This window comes from Motacilla alba, chromosome 7, assembly GCF_015832195.1.
Source record: "Motacilla alba alba isolate MOTALB_02 chromosome 7, Motacilla_alba_V1.0_pri, whole genome shotgun sequence".
NCBI classification, from domain to species: domain Eukaryota; kingdom Metazoa; phylum Chordata; class Aves; order Passeriformes; family Motacillidae; genus Motacilla; species Motacilla alba.
In genome coordinates, this window is record NC_052022.1 from 28,107,759 (window position 1) to 28,124,758 (window position 17,000).

At 43.0% G+C, this 17,000-nt stretch overlaps 1 protein-coding gene and 1 long non-coding RNA gene across 5 annotated transcripts in view; one reads left to right on the top strand and one right to left on the bottom strand.

The window, feature by feature from the left end:
- LOC119703500 (MOB-like protein phocein) overlaps nucleotides 1-17,000 on the bottom strand; it is a 19,808-nt gene continuing 2,808 nt past the window's right edge. For 2 of the 4 annotated variants that reach the window (XM_038143467.1, XM_038143466.1), the window contains exons 2-4: nucleotides 16,425-16,589; nucleotides 15,105-15,194; nucleotides 14,218-14,574 (exon numbers count right to left, since the gene is read on the bottom strand). In XM_038143467.1, the coding sequence (XP_037999395.1) occupies nucleotides 14,524-14,574; nucleotides 15,105-15,194; nucleotides 16,425-16,589 (306 nt within the window). In that variant the 3' untranslated portion in view covers nucleotides 14,218-14,523. Of the gene's footprint in view, nucleotides 2,353-3,234; nucleotides 3,347-4,118; nucleotides 4,199-5,746; nucleotides 5,834-6,075; nucleotides 6,119-6,759; nucleotides 6,861-7,306; nucleotides 7,370-9,345; nucleotides 9,505-14,217; nucleotides 14,575-15,104; nucleotides 15,195-16,424; nucleotides 16,590-17,000 lie in introns of those variants that run through there. The other 2 variants (XM_038143468.1, XM_038143465.1) reach the window with 2 other exon arrangements.
- Nucleotides 9,510-14,538, top strand: LOC119703502. The gene is made up of 2 exons (XR_005257643.1): nucleotides 9,510-10,591; nucleotides 11,811-14,538. It is a non-coding gene; the product is annotated as an uncharacterized LOC119703502 (long non-coding RNA).

A 17,000-nucleotide genomic window follows, 5' to 3' on the forward strand; every position in this document is an offset into this window, starting at 1 on the left:
ATAGTGGTATGGATAAAGAAACAGTTTAATTTTATCCTTTTTTTACAATATAATTCAAAGACAGTCTCAGTTTCCCTATGATGTAAAGTCTAAATTAAACCTGTTAATATTTATTAGACAAATCAATGGTTTGCTTAGGCTAACTGAAGTTTTATGGTACCATCCAGGCACATGTGTGTACACAGTACTCATGTAAACAATAGCAAGGGAAAATACAAGCAGTGTCTCACTTAGGCCTTATATAAAATCAGCTTAGTATAGCAAGTCAATTTTACAGTGCAAATCTGAATGAGAATAAACAGGATTCAAACTTCCAGAGTTTTGTTTTGAAGTTAAACTCTTAAAGCATAAGAGGAAGAGGTTTAAAATTTTAATGCAGTCCTGAGCACCACATCATTTTCTTCAATTTTGTAGAGGAAATGTAATTAGCAACACCAGTCCCATGTTTTTGCCTGTCCCAGTCACCATGGCCAATATACACATGCAGAGTGACTGTACAAAGGAGCCACACCATGGATGGTCCCAGAGCAGACAGCAACGAGCTAAATACATTTTACTACCTCCAGAAAACTTCCTCCTACCTGCAGTACAAACTCCAAGGTATCTATCAAAATCAGGTAACCTGGTCGATACAAGGCAAGTTACAGCTAAGTGTATAGACAGTAACTAAAGCTACTTCACTCTGACAACATCTCATGCAATTACCCTGCTGACAGTTAAATACAATGATAAACATGAGACAAGAAGCTGCTGAAGAGCACAGCTGTTGAAGTACTTAAGCTTAGTCTCTCAATTTTCTCATTGTTTATATTCCCTTTACATCCAGGTGATAACAGTTGCTTGAGGTGTGCTTGATTCATATAAAGAAAAATAGAATTTAAGGCATGTTTAGTATATTATGAAAAAACACTTAGTAAAAATATGCGGACTCCCTTCTTTCCATGTAAATGTCATGTAGAAAACAAAGTGTAAGTTACTGAAACTAGCTGAGCTAGCCCATTCTGACCTGCTGAAAGAAATGAAGAGGGCTCCTGTCAACCTCAGAGAAACAAGCTAACTTCTTAAACAGCAAAGCAAAATTCATTCAAGAACACTGCTACTGCTTTTAGACCCTGCATTCATGTACACTTAGCAGTATTTCTCTTATATGCATCTCTAAAACATTTAATTCTATCTTTCTAGACAAAACACAATTAAGCAGCACTCATGGAAATTGTCAGTTATTGCAAATCTGCAAACACAGCTTGAAACAGACACCTGATAGGGAACCAGAAGCATGACTCCAAATCTTTCTGTCAATATGGTTTAGGTAAATGAAGAGAAACAAATGTATGTTGAAAACAGAATTAATTCTTGCAAAGAATTGAGTTGGTTATTTCAGGTATGTAGCACGTTTTGACTAGGAATACAAGCAGAGACTGTGCCAGTGTGTTATGTAGTGTAACATGAACAGCTGAGGTATAATCTGTAAGCAGTTGCCATAAATATGCACAGGTATTCTTTAGAGAGGTTGTGGACTGGAGAACAGCAGAAGTCTGCCTTAATGGGACAGCACCTGTCCCTTGCTGCACACAAACCTCCACTGCTGACAAAAAAAAGTGTCTAGAAAGTGTGCTAGCTATAAATCAAGAATATATATGTTCATTACCATAGTGAAATTGTCCTTTTGGTTAATACTATAGATCCTGTTAGTACCTGGATATACACATACAGCAATATGCATATCCAGCAGTAAATCTTCAAAGCCATTTTAAAAAAATAAAAGGTAAATTAGGAATAAGCTACATTGCAAGAAGCTTCCTGCAGAATTATATATTTAAGGTGATAATCTTTGAACTTAATATAGCTACTGCATTACAAAATGGCTTGCTGTGAAATTGTAATCTCACTTTTTCCCCACCCAATCAGACACATCTTCAGGATTGTAATTCAATGATTGTTTAGCAGCATTTTTAGAGAACTGTAAATTCTTTTATTAACAGGCATTATAAACAGATACTACTACTTTTATTTAAAAACCATGAGTGCCACATAGATGAATATACAGCTCATGAATAACTTAGAAGTATTTCCCATATTAAAAGGCAATGCACACAGCATACAAAAAGTATACTAAACAAAGCTATGAAGATACGTGATTGAAGTGTCTAAAGTGATATATACAGTACATAATTAATGTTCTGTTTATATTCAGTACAGGATTCTGTACTGCTCTTGCCATTATGCCTCACTCTCCCCTGACACTGAATTTTGCACTTCTTCTTCCAAAATCGGTACAATCAGGTTATCCTTGGACATCAGATTATACTTCATCACAAACTTAGTGAACCGGTGACACAAGAAAGTTTCATTCTGGAGGTGAAAAAAGGGAAAAAAATAGTATATACAGAGGGATTATTTTAAATCATTATGAGGAACATGCTAAACAAAAAGCCTGCTTCTATGTAATTACCTCATTACATTTACAGGTCTTAGTCAAGCTTAAATAGTAAACTCATTGCTTCTTTTATATCTTTACTGGTTGCTTATAGTTACTACAAATACTAAGAAACCTACTGAAATTGAGGCTTTAGTCACAGCTCAATTTAACAGCACTTAGTGCATGTAGGAGGAATTTCAGAACCATACTTTTAAATATTTAAATATATTCTTGTCTATCTCCAACACAACAGGGCACAATCATTTGTTCCAGAAACCTTCAGTGGGATTTGGCAAAGGTTCCCTTTTATATTTAGCTGTACCCCTTATCTCCTTTCTATCTATTAATTTCTACTTTCCCATTAGAAAAAAAAAAAGGTTACTGGTCATGCACAAGTTGCCTTCAATTATTCTGATTCTTTACAGTTACACAATTAGAATTCCTTAACTGCTGTGCAGCATACACAAACAGGAGATGTATATATGTAAGCAGTACTAACTGCACTGAGTGCTTGAATACAGTCAGGATTCTTAAATACAAGATGAATTTCAGTTGTCTGTAGAAAATCCTCAAATTCTGGCCTTTTATCTAAATGCAGGGAAACCATAACTGAGTACACTGATCACATAAATTAATTTTTGTGTGTATATGTAAGTATAACAGCTTTTTAGTTCTTACAAAACTGGAATCTACTGTAATCAATCCATCATTTGAATATAGATCTTCTAGTAGGACTAAAATATTTTATCCAACTCCATCAGAGCAGTAACTTCAGTAAATACCCTGCTTTCAAGATGTAATTTCAAACTACTTACTTCATATTCATCAAATATCTGCCGGTGATGAAAATAAGCGTGTGAAAATATTCTGTAAATCCTTCGGCACACTGATCCTAATTTGGCTACAGAGGATTCCTTTATGCTAACCCTGTAAGCAGCAGGAGAGAGGTTACACAACTGCTCTAATGAAATGACTACTGAGCAACATGTTGACATAAATTTTGATTGTTAAAACTATTCTGTATAATTGCATATCAAATTTAGACTTGTTGGTGCAAGCTCCATATTTACAAATGTACTCTGACTACAAAGAAGTTCTGCCTGTAATTAATCATCATCAGTTATTCTGGTAAAGGCTGGATCTCTGGTTTCTAGGGTTTATGGACAAAAAAAAATGAGACTTCCAGTAGCACCTCCTTGTCTATACTGAATTCCTAGAGAAGCACAATTTTGACTTGTGCAAGGAGTTTTCTCTGATGTGACCTGCCCATTCAGTAGCCTGCCTCTGTCTTCTGTGATTGCCATGTCCCACAGGAGCTTGGTGTTGGCTTCTGGAGAGTTTTGGTGCTGTCCTGTTGAAGGAGTTTGAGGTGCAGCATCTGTCCAAAGGCCATCCTCTTGTCTAGGTGGGCACTACTCCAGTGGAAGCCCCATGCCATTAACAGATATCACTAAAACAGTTTTCACCTAAAAAGCATCCCTTAGCTCCAGTAAATGGCAAACTATTTTAATAAGCCAGAATTCTTCCTTGGCTTAGAAGTGGCAACAGGCCTCCCAACTCCTAAGAGCTGCAGGATTTTTGATAGTTCCAACAGTAGTCCATGAAACATGCATTACACTTCTCCCTGGGCTTTGTTACTGTCTTAAATTCCAGCCTCCTCCCTCCTTCTCTCCCTTCTCCCAAGAGAAAATGTTTTTACCTGCTGGGGAAATATTTATTGCTATTCAGAAGACATGCAGCTCCATCAAGTGTGTGCCTGGTGTAGTCTATAGCAGGACACTACAGAAACAGACAGCGAGTGAGCACATGCATGACATTGTCAGAACTTGTTTAAAAATAAACATTTTATTGTATTTCCTGATGCTTTGAACTTCATTGGTCATCTTTATTCCCCGAAGTTTCACACAGCTTGTTTAAAGGTACAACTGTATATATATATAGGTATAACTACATTTCCTCCTTAAGTGAGTCACTTCTTTTCTCTGCTTCACAACCCATGTAAATTATTTCAAGAAAAAAAGTTCCTATGGCAATGTCATTATGCACGTGAGTAGTGAATTTTATGCCTCTCCTTGAGCAAAGCTGTATAATAAAAATACACGCTAGGAGTACACTGAAAGGAAAGATGATTGTTACCTCACAGCTGATTTGTTTCCCACACAGTCAAGTTGCCAGACTTGTTCTTTTACAGGCTGTGAAACCAAACCTGCACCTAAATCTATCAGTGCTTTTTGCTTTGGCAAAGAAAACTAAAATCATACATGTAACTAAGTGTGTAACGAGCCATCCCTGGCTCTGCAATCAAGTACACCTAAAGGAAGAAAAGATGAACTGAGCCAGACTGAGAGAAAGAATGTCTGTCCATTCACCATTGAGGAGAAAGACTTGTCAGTTGTGCATTTCTCTCAGCAGTTCAAGGTTCCATCAGCCCCTGTCTAACCATGAGTTGGTGGCTACTGCCATGGAAAACAGGAGATGAATGCTGCATGCTCAGAGGTAAAAAGAAGCCTGAAGTTCTCCAGTCTAGCTGAGGATAACACTGCCCAATATGCCAAGGTGCTGACTAGGGATAGGGGTTAAAGGAGAGAGTGGGAAGTTGGCTAAATCAAAACATCTCAGAAAAGTAAAAGCAGAACAAAACAAGAGAAAAGATATCACAGGACAGAAAAGGTTAAAAAGAACCAATACCTTATTCTGGAAGGTGAAATACAAAGATAAATATGACAAACTGCACTACCATCATAACCAAAGGCAACAAAGACTTTATAGAGAAAAAAAAAAGGATATATCAAGTGGTTTAACAGAAGATCTGAACAATGTTTAAGCTAACTGGACATGGAAGAAGACAAGCTAATGCCATACTGATAAACCCACTTGACTAGAAACATCTTCATGACTCCACCACCTTCTTGGAGTAACTGCTCTAAGAATGAGCACATGCAGTCACGTTTGGAGTGTCAGGTTCACACTGTGGATCAAGGCCAATTCTTGAAGATGAGAGCCCATTCTCAGCATGGACACTTTTATCAGTTAAACAAAGAGATTTCTCCCTTTCAATTTCAGGCAGGGTCAACACCAGCCCAGAGAGAAAAGGGGAATGTGCAAAGCCGCTAATACTGAGGTAAAAAAGCAGTTCCTTTTACCTCATCCTGTTCCTCTGTAAAACATTACAGAATGGCAAAGAAGAGTAGCTCAAGTGATATTCTTAACCCACATAAGCTCTCAGATTAACTAAGAAGCCACCTCTGACAGGCTCCCCATGAACCTATGAACTGTGAAAGAAAATTCCTGCATCACTGGAGTCGGTTTTCCAAAATACATCCATACCTCTTTGGGAGTTTTATGAGCTGCACAAAGAAAAATCCACTGTTCAGTTGCTGTCATCTGAGTACATGTGTCAGGGTGACATTCACTCTGTTAAAACAATTGTTCAGTTAAGAAAAAAACCCAGCAGCAAAAAGGAGCTGATCTTTCCAAATCACTTCCTTGCCCTGTTCACCCCCCAAAAGGGTTATTTGCCATAAGCCCTTAAAATCTTACAAAACCTCCAACCACTGCTTAGGCCCTGTGTGTGTATATTTAAAAAAAAAAGCTCCGCAATCTACACAAAACAAAAAAGTCTCCTCCCTGACAAAATGTCTCAATAAAAGAATTACCTGAAGCTTGACAGCTAGTCCATTGAGCTCAAGGCAGAATTGTCTAAAAGAAATAGAACACAGCAGCATCAAAATCAGCTGTTTCTTTCCTCACTGCAAGTATCTCATAGAAAACAGCTTAGACACTCTGATCTTCATACCAGCAGATGTTTTTTTTTACTCAGCTAAACAATTATATTTTAATTCTTCACTGACAGCAAAGGCTGAGTTTAACATATCATTTAGTGGAAGTATTGTACTGCAACTTAAAAAAAAATAGAAGTGGACAAAAAGATGTGTTTCCCTACAAGCAGAAAAAGAATGTAAGACAGTCCTGCTGTTCTTGCCTATTTGCCTGCTAGTTTCAGGAAAAGCACTGGGAGCATCTGGAAATCACATTACCCGTCAGTGGAGATGAAGAACTGACAGTACTATGAGAAAGTGCTGTGGAAATTCATGACTCTATCTTCCTATTCAAGAAGTGAGATACAAATATTTTCTTTTAAAAAAACATTAAGATCAGAGCACATTATAAATCTTTAGAAGTAACAGGGAATTCAGAAAATAATACCAGTATTTAAGAGTGAAAAAATCAAGCTTCATTTAAGTTAATTTTGATGTGTCACATTCAAATAGATTCACTACCAGCATCAATGAACAAAACTTAGAACCAAGACAGAATGTTAACAAAAGATGGACTTTTACCTTAAATGTTCATACTTCCATACACCTTCATCCTGGCCTTCGGGAGGTTCAAGGATCTTATCAATGTTGGAACAGTCTGCCCTTATGTTTTGTTGAATATACTGGAGGGGGAGTAAAAATAAAACTAGATCTTGTTGGAATTACAGTAAGAAAGTAAATTTAGAACATTACATCTTGGAGGAGCTTAATTTTTACTTAAATGATTGACAGACTAAGAAGTTCAAAAGTAGATGGGCAGGGTAAGGAAAGTGGTATTAAAATGCCAGATCTGAAAAATGCCTTTCTTCTACTAAAAAAGGTAAAAGAATGGAGAAACCCCCACCATTTTCCTAAATCTCATTTGTTCAAACCAGACATGGGAATTCAAGTTATTTCTGTAAACAAAATTAACCATTAATTTGTTAATATACATAGGTGATTAGGAAATTCACTGCTGTGCAGCAACACCCTAAGCAGATAAATATCAAGCCCTGTTCAGTTTTATATAGCAGAACACAACACCTGGGAAACTGCACTCATTAACAGCGTTTCATGTAAGTAGCAATACCTGCTGGACAGCTAATGTACTATCCATTTCTTCAAAGGATTCATCAGGCCAGTTGTAGAAATCCTGTTTTGAAAAAAGAAAGTTGAAAGCAATGTAACAAAACCAGAGGGGGAGGAAGAAAGGCACACAGCCTACAATACGCCTGAGCATGCAGGAAAATAGATGGAGTCGATACAATTCCAGGAAGCTGCATGTGAACAGAAGCAGCAGACAGTCCTGGCAGGAAGAGGGAGAGGATTTACACTCCCAGCACTGCAGCAGCAGCACACCTTGAAAGGAAAAGCTCTGCACGACTCGGCAGGTGAACACCCCCGCTGTAACACCAGAGCCTGCATTTGTTCCATGGAACACAGCACACAGCACCCGCTGCAGGTGTTGGACCCGGCAGCAGTGGGCAAGGAAAGAGCTGCAGAGAGCAGCAGCACACTCTGCTTATGAAACTAAAACTCCCAGTGGTGACACAGCAAGAAAAACATCTCTGAACTGAGATCACGCACCGCTGTGCTGGCCTAGCCTGGTACCACATTCCACCCTACCCTTGGTGCGGTCAGTGTGCCTCAATTAATTTACCTGGATGCTAATCAGCCTTGTTAATGACAAAACCTTGCTGAAGTTTCACCTCGGATCCAGCTGTGCCTGTGTTCTGCAGCAATCCACACGTGCTGCACCCACGATCATCCCAACCATAGGCAATTTCTTACTGTGCATTTTTCACATCTAAACTTTGGTACTACTCCCTCAGACCATGCAGAGATGCTGCACGTCAGCTTGCTGTAGTCATCCCAGTAGGTGCAATGACTCAATGAAAATGTCCCAACAGCACAGCTTAGCAATCTGTTCCTAAGAGAGCAAGTCAGCTCTGGCAAAAATACCTCAAGTGCATATCCACTGTTGAAATATCATTACCTAATTGTATTTGCAAACTGAACAGCTATACCAGTGTCATCCAAAATAAAACATTAAATACAGCCACACACAAAGAAAAATCATGTCTATGGAGAGAAATCATCATCACTATACACAAAACTCTTCAATCTACATGAATTTCATAACGGTTGATCAAACCTATGTCTATGTCCAGCTGTTTTTCAGAATACCCCAAATTTATCAAAGGCACACATCTCCTTCTCACACAGAAGGAGACAGTCTCCTTCACAGATTAAACATGCATAGAATGACCTGATTTACAGGATTGTGTAATAATTTTACTTCTATGAGATGACAAAGAACAGGAGAAGACACGTGTCATACACGGCTCCTTTCCCACCATGAGCTCTCCTCCCAAAATCAGAGGGGAAAGTCTCACATAAAGGTGTGACAGATCATCTCTCTGAAATAATCTAAAAAATGCAGTTTCCGTGTTTGAGGTGTGCCTGGTCCAGCTGACCGTGAAACCTCAGAAAAAATTAATTCAATTTTGACTGAGAAAAGCGATGTGCCACCAGAATTTCCTTGTGTGCAGTTACGTAAGGCAAGGATGACTTCCCTCTGGGATGGGCAGGCAGGTACGGTCGCTCCGACGGTGCCGAGCTCCCCCCGGAGCCCAGCGCAGGTCCATGAGCTCACTGCCGGAGCGTGCTCTCGCTATTTTCACAGCAGGAGCACCAGCAGCGCCTACAGCACCGGGGAGCCGCCCTGCCCGCGCCCACCTGCGGCGCTCACGCCCGGCTGTCACAGGCGCTCGCTCTCCGGCCCGGCCGCGGCCCCCGCGCTGCGGAACGCGGCGCCTCCCTCGGCCAACCGGGCCCGACCCGACCTCCGCTCCCAGCCCGCAGCCTGGAAGCCCCGGCGGCCTTTCCGCCGAGCCCGCGGGGAAGGAGCCGCCGCCGTCCCCGGCCCGCTCCCCCGCGGCCACCGGCTCTCGCCCGCTGACCCAAAACAAAGCGATCCCCGCAGCGGGGCCGCCGCCTCCCCGGCCCCGGTAGGCCCGGCGCGGCCCTCGGCGCGGCCCTCGGCGCCGCCCCGCCGGCCGCTGGGCCCCGGCGGCGGCGCTGCCCGTGCCCGCCCGGCCGGCGGCTGGGGCGGCGGCGGCGACTCACCTGGGCCTTGGTGCCCGGGCGGTTCCGCCGGAGCACGGCCGTGCCCTCCGCCATGACCATAGCGACCGCGGGGCCCGGATGTGCCGCGGGGCCGGGCCGGGGCGGGGCGGGAACAGCCGCGGGGCGGGGCGGGAGCGGGCCCGCCGAGGGAGGGGCGGCGAGGCCAGAACAGCCGCGCGCGCGGCGGGGGCGGGAACGGGAGCGGCTTCTCGCGAGAGAGGGCGGGAGGCGGCGCGCGGGGCGGCCGTGAGGGGCGGCGGAGGGACCTCCCCGTTCCCCGCCCGTGGCGCTGCAGGCCGCGGACGCTCCCCTGTGACAGAGCCTCCCTGTCAGAGCAGAGCTTTGTGTTCCTCAGAGACAACGCTGACACCCCCCCACATACACACAGCCGGGAGTGGGGAGTTTTGGGGCGGCCGCTCGGTGCTGCGCGGCGGGGCCGGTGTCGCAGCGAGCGGCCCGGTTTGTGAGGCCAAGCCTCGCACGGAGATTGACGGGCTGAGTGGTTGTTGGGGAAATCCATCGTATTTCATCCTGTTTCATCAGCGTCCCCCTGCCAGCCCCGGCTGTGCCTGCGCTCACGCAAGGTTAGCTTGTCCGTACAACCGAGTCCTTGATGCTCTGTGCAATACAAACTATGAGCGTGTGGATTTAAAAATTATTCAGAGTTTAATATTCGAGATTTGTTAAAAAATAATGAGCAACCCCCCCTCCCCCCGCCCCAGCAAGTGTTGTTTGGGGCAAAATAATTTTAAAGTAGGTAGGAAGCCTTTCTAGGTCTCCAAAGGCAGGATTGAGACACCGGTGAGCTTGGAGTGCAGAGGGCACGAACTGCCGAGCTAATGGCAAACAGAGGCAGCTCAGGTTTCAAGGTTTACTGAGTCGAGTGTTGACTCTATTTGCAAAAAAGACACTGTTACCTCATAGCTGGCTGATAAATACGTCTCCTTACAAGCAAGTAAACATTTTGGAAGACCTGAGTGACTCATACTTTTCCTGTAGGGTAAGTGAGAAGAAAATTATTTGAAAGCTGTTTCTATTTCTCTAAAATACATGCTAGAAATGAGTGCAGAATAAGAAGGGGTGAATTGCTTCTGTCTGTGGGCAAGAAGGATGAAGCAGTGGGACACCCTGAGACACCTTCCTCGCATAATCAGGCAATAAATGGTTGCAGCTGTGGGGTGTTTCCTGCAAAGTGGAGAAGGCTGCTTGCTACCTGGTGCTGTCCCTACTCCCACCACATTTCAGGGTGAGTGCTGGCTGTAGTTTCCCCCTTCACGCAATTATTTTGCTATAAATAACGCGTTAAAGCCCCTTCCTTCTTACCCTGTGAGAGTTACAGTTTGTGAAACATTTCTAGAAGGAAAACACTGAAAAATCTCCGATTAGGCTTTCCCGTCAGGAAGAGAAGTGCCCTTTGAATCCTGGCTTGGCTTGGGCAAGGCCGTGAGCAGGGCCCTGCCCGGTTCCAGGGGCCAGGCTGAGCCCAGAGCCGGACCATGTGCGGGGAGCAGAAATGGGTGACGGGGTCAGCGCCTCCGCAGCCGAGCCGCAGCTGCTCTCACGTTACACTGTAACGCGGAGCTCGGCATTCCTGCCTTCGGGCGCCCGAGTTCGGTTTGCAGTAGTTACTTTTTTACTCCTGGCCAGCATTCCTGCCCCGGGGATGTCAGGGATGTCAGCTCTTCGGGTCGTGTAGTGAAACCCAGCTCGCGTAAGAAACCATCAAAAGGTTAAAAATGCTGTGAGAAATTGGTGTATTGGAACGAGGAGTAGAAATGTCCCAGCACCTCTTTAGACCAGCTGTATTCCAACATTTTTTTTTCATGAGATTGGTATTATTATTAGCCAGTTTCGAAATACAAGCAGTTCTAGCTGCTCGAGGCCTTCAAAATTCAGCAGCTTGTTTGTGTTATTTTTTAATTTGGTTTTTGTTTTGTTTTGTTTTGTTTTTTTCCTATCACCATATTCAAGGTTTAACCTTAAAGCACAGAAAAGTTGGGAGACTTGACGTTTCCGTTTGTCCCTGACTTTTATTTCATGGCCATCTTGTTTTTAACTTGGAAACAAATCTGACTGTGAAGAAATACCTCAAAGAAAAATGTCTCTGTCAGTTCAGTGTGAAGGTGGTTCATGTGTCTGCAGAAAAAATGAAAGAAATCTGCCTCATTTATTACGATCTTGGATTCTGTAGGGTACCTTGTGTTTCCCCTTGATAATTAACCCTGTATTCCTGGAAGGTGCTTGTTATTTTTATTTCATTAAATTTCAAGCAGTTTTTGAACAAAATCTGAACAAGGGTAATTTCAGTTTTGGGGTTTCAGCTGGTCCTCATCTTACGGCCTTCAATAATGAAAATTGGAATATTTGGCCAAAATTTTATCGACCATGCGTGTGCTGTTAGGGACCCAACTGTCCTTTCTTCTCCATTGGCATATAAATGTTCCATCCTTTTCTTACTGTGGCAGGAGAACATAACCAGGGTGAGAAAAGCTTTCTGAAAACACGGCAGCTGCTGAGAATGGAACTATTCTCAACTGTTAAGAAAGTCACAAAAGATGGAGTCCACCTGGTTTCCTTGCGATTCAGACAGACTGAAGAGAGACTGTATCCCCTCAAAAAAGCAGGTGGGGCAATATGCAGCATTTACACCAAAACTGAAGTTTTTAAACCATGTAGAAAACAGTGGAGAGAAGCAAAATTTCCTACAGGAAGAACTCAGCAAAGAAACAGGGTTTGTGATTGATGGTCTGGCCTCGCCTGAAGAGGCCGAGGGATACAGGATTTGGCACACAGTCATGGTCGGAGAGATGGATCACAGATGGATCGCCTTGGCTGGGTGGCAGTTGCCTTGTCCTTGCTTGCAGTGAGAGCATTGTGGTGCAAGGATAGAATGTTCCTGTCAATCCAGCAAATGTTCCAGCGTGTCCTCTCTTTAATTAGGCCTAGGAACACTGTTTTTCCCCCACATCCATAAATTACTTATTCCCTTGAAATGTGACTTCTGTTTTTAATCACCTATGTAAACTGTACTAGATACAGCCATGCTAAGTTTAATAAATAGACGTTTTATATTTTATTTTATTTATATAATGAATAAATAGGCATTTTATATTTTAATAAATAGGCATTGTATCAAGCTGCTGAAAACCTGCTGGGCTGAAAGTGGAGCTGGGGGCAGCCAGGCTGTGTGGTGAGGGCTCAGAGTGCTCCTGTGCAGCTCATGTCTTTTAGAGACATTATGGAAAGAAATGGTGACATTTTAGGCTCAAACGTTTCTGTGCTGGCAGTTAATTCCTACTGCATCTTGAGATACTTGGGGTACGGTGTCTCTGTAAGCCACTTGTAAATATTTTAAATACCTTCTCCTCTTTGCTGTGCGACTGCAGCCGACTGCCTGCCTTATCCTGGGAGATAAAGGCACGCTGGCTGCAGCGGGCGATAATGCATCCCAGGCAGTTTGTGTTTCATTGCACAATCCATTGTCTTGCAAGGTCCTTGGGGTGTGATTATCTTAAGGTTCAGCTTGAAGGTGCAGTGCTGTAACTACTAAAGTAAAACTGCAGTAGGGCAGATTTCAAGGCATAGATCTTTTATAATAAAAAGTGTATTTTGATTAATTTAGCACCTTCCCTGTCCATAGTTCAGCGCTATTTAATCCCCAGAGCAGTGCCTGGTTTGTCTCCAGCTCCAGAGCAAGCAGAGGTAACCAGCCAAGAGCAAGCACCCCACAGCAAAGGACATTGCAGCCAAGGCTGGCAAATGCAGCTCCTGCTGGAATGGCCGGGTGATCAACGGCAGGGAAAAGCATGGCTCCAGCTGCCCTCCATGCCGTGCAGCTGATGGCAGGGACTTTGTGCTGGCATAAAATACATTGTGTTTCAAACTGTGTCAGAGTTTGAGTCCCTCACTGCAGCATCTGAGTGGCGATTTGAAAAACATTTTGTTACAGTTCTTTACTGGTACCTCTGGAATAAGTGTTATAATGTATCTAGCAGTGCTGAGTTCCTATCAGCATGACCAGAATGGGGAGGAAGTGAGTTTAATTGCAGCCAGTGACGTTTCAGCAGCAGCAAGTCACGTACTGACTGCATTAGGAGAACCCCAAAAGCACTTTAAGGCACTGTCTGTTCTTAGGCTGCACTAGATCCCTCTGTGCACCCCAGCTTTGAAAGCCTCCTCAGGAACAGTGCAGATTTGGGTGCTCCTGCACCAAGCCTGAATCGTTGTCAAGGCAAGGGAAGGTGGCCAGGAATATGCAAATTTAGTTGCTTCAGCATTACCTAAGCCAATGTCTTGCTATTTAAGAAAGGTGTGTTAAGGGTAAAGGAGATGTAATTTGTCAAAGCAGGTGTCTCCTGAGTTAAGGGAAAGCTCAAGATCTGGATCTGACAGTGTGGGAATCAGTAAAGAAACTTCATTTAAGATCAGCATCAGCCCCACTTCTGCCTGAATAACTGCTGGGGGAGGTTTTTTATTTTCCATTGGCAAAATTTAGTGAGTGATAAGCAAGAATAACAATAAATTTTTACCTGCTTCATTTGGGAGCTGGATGATTGCTACAGCACAGACATGACTGATACCAGGCTCCTTCCAGCTGCTGGGGGCAGGCTGTTTGTGTGCCTCAACGTTTCAGTGCTTCAGGGTCTTCAGACAGAAGTTAGAAGAACCCATGCTATCTCAGGAGTCCAATGTGCAAGGGAGCTGCATAGAAGTCCTCAGCAAGACTACATCGGTCTGGTAATCATTTTAAGCTCATTTTATACAAACTTGGTGAAAATAACACATTACTACCATTGAATGTTGCAGAGAGCTCATTACACAATTGAGACTCAGTTTCACTGAGCAGCAGCAGCAACTGAGACAGAAGCAGAATAGTTTTATAAGTTTATTGTAAAGACCTTTACAATCTCAGTACAGAGATAAGGATATAAAATGATGTTGTTTGGAATAATTAAGGCTGGTTGGTGGTCATCCAAATTTCACTGTTCAATGGAACTCAAGCGAGAGCAACAGATTTCTGACTGTACATATTTTTATTTGTGTTCCATCGTTACAGTGCGATCACAAGTTATTTCAAAGACTCAATGCCTGTTTATTATAAAATAAAGGACATTATTTACATGATGAAAGAAAAATTTCAGCATTTTAGTGGAATGGATGACTGATACTGCAACAGGTTTAGTCCACGTATTTCCCAAGAATGTCACCATCTCTGAACAAGTAGTAGTCCTGTAAAGAAAAGAAACGGTCAATCTTTTTCTTGTTTTGCAAACACTGTCTTGTTCTGAGTCAGCATTGTTGCAGTCCTTAAGTACAAAATCAAAAGCAAGCTAACCAAGAAGTCGACATGTAGAGCTAGTCTTGAAAAAGTTCTTTTTGTTCCTAAAACCCTCTTTGGAGAGCTATCAAGTTACTAGTTCTAGCAGTGGGAAAGCGCAAGAACTGTTAGAAAGCAATTCTGCAGGCTTTCCCGGCCAAAACCAGGGATGTCCCCAGGAATTCCTAAGCCTTTTTGGATTCCCTCTAACATGCACCTGACATATGGACCATTTTGCCCACCCAGCAAAGGTCAGGTCAGAGGCTCCTGTGGTTGCTGCCTTTCATGCAGGGGCAGAAGTAGCAGCAGCACAGCTGTCAGAGGGTGGCTGGATCCAGCTGCTCCCTTTCTGGAATGGTGCTAACAGCACAAAGTAACCACAGCATTTATCTCTGGTTTCAGGAACCATTCTGATTTGCACTCACAAAGTAGGGGAACCTACCTTATCTTCCAGTACGATCTTAGTACCGCCATATTCTGGGAGCAAAACCTTTTCACCAACTTTTACACTCACTGGCTGAATCTCACCATTCTGAAAAAAGAAAAGAATCCTTACTTTTCTGTAACAGAATTCCTCCAAACTACAACAACCCCTCCATGTAGAGAAACATTCGGGAAATCACAACTCTGCGTTTAGTTTTGACTGTAAATACAAGCGTGAGGTCTTTGCTTGACACACTGAATAGGACTTCACTTAAAGAACCATGAAATCCCCTTGTAAAATCAAGGGACAAAGTCCATATTCTATAAACAAGGATAATTTCTCTAAGTGCCAGTTTAAAAAGTACCTTCCCATTTCTGTAACTTTGATCAACTCGTCACTGTTGCCATCAATTCACTTGTTTAGAAACACCTGATGAAGTTTAATTAAATTTTTGTATTATAAACAAAACATGAACACATTAGTCAAACATCATCACCCTTTCACAATATAAACCACTGAAAATCAGATCCTGACACAAACCAGCCTGGGATGTAGAGAGGGACTCATGGTAAAGAAAGGCCAAGGCACTGTGCCCAGGTTGAAATTTAACCCGTTTTCCAGTGCTCCTACTGACTGAACACTGCTCTGCTGGGGAGCCAGCCCTTCTGATGTGGAAGCCCCCAGGCACCGGCCTTTTTGTCAACTGTCTTCTTTTATTTCCATATACATATCCAATGTGCAAAATGAACGAGCAGTTATTATTTAACACTTATTTATTTTGATTGCTCACTTTCTTTAGTCAATAAGCCTAATCCTTATGGACAGTGATATTTTGCACAGCACCAGGCAGCCAATGCCACATTCTGGGGTTCCGCCCTGCTCACAAGTCACAGACATTTGGGCACGCAATAACTTTAACAAAGTCTGCTGGTCCCTCAAGGTTTTGGCTGAAATGTGATGAAACATGGCATCACAGAAAACACTGTCTACATATTTAAAATAAAATAACACCACAAACACCCCCCCCCAAAAAAAAAAACCCCACCACCAAACAAGCAAACAAACACCATAAAAAACAAACAGCAAACAAAAGAAACCCCACTTCAATTTATAAATTATAAAAGGAATGCTGGAATTAATTTCAGGACAACTTGAGATTTCTACAACTTGAGATTTCTGCTTTTTGAAACCCCACTTGCAACTCCAGCTATCACAGTCATCCATTTTTGTGAGCTGTCACCACTTTTGCACTGTAACCATCCCACTCTCACGGCAATATTCCAGCTACCACCACACCACCACTGGTTCTACCCAAAGGGAATGCTTCAGGGTTATTACCTTGCCTCTGCCTCCAGATCCAACTGCTACTACTGTTGCTTGTAGTACCTTCCCTTGGGATTTTTCTGGTATCATGATTCCTCCTTTGGTTACTGTCTCAGCCGCACATCTCTCAACCAGTACCCGATCAAAGAGGGGAAGAAACTTCCTAAATGCTTTTCCTGCCTGTGGAAGCAATTGCACATTGTAACAAGAGAACCATGACAACAAGAACTGCAATTAAAAGGAGTTTTAAGAACCCATAATGATTTCTCATTTGAGAGAGATGAATAGTGCAAGACAACTGCTAAGCACTTATTTAATAGCAGCAAATACCAGCTCTGATTGCATCAGAAACTCCCGAAGGCACAGGCAGATGCTGGGCAATCCTGACAGTTCGGCCGCGGGAAGATGTACTCCAGCTGGAGAATAAACCACCCGCTGAAGGAGCAGACTCCTCTGGCTGGAAAGGCCTCTGGGGCTTTCAACACCAAACCCTTAATTGCTATGGCTCGGTGAACACGATTATTGATAATGTGAACTGTATTTCTCCAGCGCACAACCAGATCTAATGAAGACTAAGGACTCCTTGGGAGA